The sequence below is a fragment of the Lycium barbarum genome, chromosome 4 (genome assembly GCF_019175385.1).
Source record: "Lycium barbarum isolate Lr01 chromosome 4, ASM1917538v2, whole genome shotgun sequence".
Lineage (NCBI taxonomy): Eukaryota > Viridiplantae > Streptophyta > Magnoliopsida > Solanales > Solanaceae > Lycium > Lycium barbarum.
The window spans coordinates 92326603-92329852 of NC_083340.1; the positions used below are offsets into that span (position 1 = coordinate 92326603).

The window sequence follows — 3250 nt, forward strand, 5'->3', positions numbered from 1 at the left end:
CGGACCATATAAGTGTCCGTATAGTATCCGATGGGCTGATTTTTAGTTTTTGTATAAATAGATGCCTTGGGTTCATTTATTTCATTTTGTCATCTTCTACAAGTATTGAGAGCTCAAAACCCTTCTCCAAGCACACTCCACTCAAATCCAAGAGAAAACAAAGATCAAAAGACTAGAATCAAGGTGTTCATGTGTAGAAAGCTTCCTAGGGTTAGAGGACTACAAGAAATACTTGGGCATTGTAGCTAGGGTTTTGCACAAAGTTGATAGCTGCTCCAAATATTGTTTCTATGGGATGAAAAGGTTAGTTTCCATGCTTATTTCATGTTGTTGAGAATGTTTGGTTGTAGCAAAACTTGGGTGGAAGAAGAAAGTAGAAAATGAAGTCTAAATGTGGCTTTCATGATGTTTATAAGTAGTAATCTATATTGAGTCATCGTTCTTAGTATGATATGGATATAATCATATTATGGAAGGTAATAATGGTGATGAAGAAGTGTAATATCAAAATGTGCTAACATGGGTATGGAGTTGTTGGCATAAGTTGAACATAATGATGAGTGTTGGAAGCTTAATGTAATGTGATTACGTTATTATGATACTATGAGTGTATTGTATATGTTATTGTGGTTGTTGGGAGTTGGCAGTTGTTTGGTTATATGATGGGAGTTGACGAAATAGGGGAGATGCTGCCCAATTTTCATTAAACTATGAATTATTCTAGTTTGAATTTAAGGGAATCATTAAGGCTTAACCATGGTATGAATCCTTCTAAATGTAGGTTATTCAAGCCTCAACGGTGAACGTGGGAAGTTGAGAAGACAAAGAGGTATGTAAGGCAAACCCTTCTTTCATTAAGGCATGGTTCCCTTGCTATATGTACCCTTTCATGAGTTCCATAATGTTTTCCAAATGACTATATCTCTAAGATTACCAAAGTTTACGATTCTATTGTCTCTTTTATATGATAGTTGATCCTCTAAGGATAGATATAATGAAAATTATGATATCAATGATGACGATGATACTAATGAACTCCTACATATATGGATTTAGGTATGTATGACTATTATGTAACACCGAGCTTATATGGCCGGGTATGATACCTATTGCGCGCACACCACTGCAGTGGGTACGGATAACACTGAGTCTTGGTAGGGCCAGGTATGTATGACACCGAGCCTTGTCATGGCCGGGTATGTGAAACCACCGAACCTTTATGGTCGGGTATGCTAGGGATATGAATATGTATATGAATACGGATACGAATATGGATACAGATATGGATATTTGTGTATGTGTATACGTATGTACACGAGCACGCACTAGAAATGGAAGATCCCTATGAAAGACAAGTAAGTAATTACGATGATGGCTACTATCCCCTGATTCTCCCATCTTATGTTATTTCTTATACTGTCTCTTATGCTTCTGTTATGATGTAGATTATGCTTTACATACTCAGTACATTATTCGTACTGACGTCCTTTTGTTTGTGGACGTTGCATCATGACCACAGGTGGCCAGGGAGACAGGCTTGATCCATAGCTTTACTACTTAGGGACTACGTAGAGGAGCTCCATTTCATTCGGAGCTACAGCTTTTGATATCTATTCTTTTGTGTACATACTCATGGGCATGGCGGGGTCCTGTCCCGCCTATATGTTGTGACATACTCTCCTTAGAGGCTCGTAGACATGTGTATAGGGTTAGACGTATTTGGCCTTGTCGGCTTATATTTTGAATATCATTTTGTTAGCCTCGTCGTCTTATATACATTGATATGGGCATAGTTATTGATTGTGATATAAATGTATTGTTGCCCAATGGGAATAGTATGAATGATGGATAGAAAGTATGATTTAGCTATGTGGCTCACCTAGATGTAAATGTGAGTGTATGATAAGAGGTGCCCGGGTGGGTTAGCACTGGGTACCCGCCATGGCCCTCCGGTTGGGTCACTCAATTACTAATCCTTTGTGTATCTTGGTCTTCCTAACCATCCACTCATTTTTGCTTTTAACCTCCCGTTGTGGAAATCCATCTATGGGTTGTTGTGTAACAAGCGCATAATGTCCACTGGTCACACTGCTAGTTTTCGGATTCGAGATATCCATCCTAGTCAGTATGGACGTATTTTCCCAATTGACATATCTGAAGGAATCAATGTTGGACTTATTGGATCCTTAGCAATTCATGCGAGGATTGGTCATTGGGGATCTCTAGAAAGGCTTTATTATGAAATTTCTGAGCGATCAACTGGGGTACGGATGCTTTATTTATCACCAGGTAGAGATGAATACTATATGGTAGCGGCAGGAAATTCTTTAGCCTTAAATCGGGATATTCAGGAAGAACAGGTTGTTCCAGCTCGATACCGTCAAGAATTCTTGACTATTGCATTGGAACAGGTTCATCTTCGAAGTATTTTTCCTTTTCAATATTTTTCTATTGGAGCTTCCTTCATTCCTTTTATCGAACATAATGATGCGAATCGAGCTTTAATGAGTTCTAATATGCAACGTCAAGCAGTTCCTCTTTCTCGCTCCGAGAAATGCATTGTTGGAACTAGGTTGGAATGACAAGCAGCTCTATATTCGGGGCTCTTGCTATAGCCGAACACGAGGGAAGGGTCGTTTATACCAATACTGACAAGATTCTTTTAGCAGGTAATGGAGATATTCTAAGCATTCCATTAGTTGTATATCAACGTTCCAATAAAAATACTTGTATGCATCAAAAACTCCATGTTCCTCGGGGTAAATGCATTAAAAAGGGACAAATTTTAGCAGATGGTGAAGGGAGGAACTTGCATCAGTATCTCAATTTCAATTCAAACATGGATTTGATTCACACTCCATGTTCTGAGAAAGATTTATCATCCGAAAACAGGAAAAAATGGAGTCTTTGTCTAAAGAAATGTGTTAAGAAAGGGCAGATGTATAGAACCTTTCAACGAGATAGTGCTTTTTCAACTCTCTCAAAATGGAATCTATTCCAAACATATAAGCCATGGTTCCTTACTTCGACAGGGTACAAATATCTAAATTTGATATTTTTAGATACTTTTTCAAACCTTTTGCCAATACTAAGTAGCAGTCAAAAATTTGTATCCATTTTTCCTAATATTATGCACGGATCAGGTATATCATGGTGAATTCTTCAGAAAAACTTGTGTCTTCCACAATGGAATCTGATAAGTGAGATAAGTGAGATCTCGAGTAAGTGGGTTTGTAACTATGTGACCACT

The 3250-nt window shown here is 38.1% G+C and overlaps 1 protein-coding gene across 1 annotated transcript; it reads left to right on the forward strand.

The window, feature by feature from the left end:
- Positions 1–2072: 2072 nt before the first annotated feature.
- LOC132637599 (DNA-directed RNA polymerase subunit beta-like) lies at positions 2073–2582 on the forward strand. Its single transcript, XM_060354666.1, has one exon. It carries the CDS (start codon positions 2073–2075, stop codon positions 2580–2582), a length of 510 nt encoding a protein of 169 aa, XP_060210649.1.
- Positions 2583–3250: the final 668 nt, after the last annotated feature.

Coding starts and splice junctions, on each gene's coding strand:
- LOC132637599 (XM_060354666.1), top strand. CDS start 2,073: ATGTCCACTGGTCACACTGCTAGTTTTCGGATTCGAGATATCCATCCT.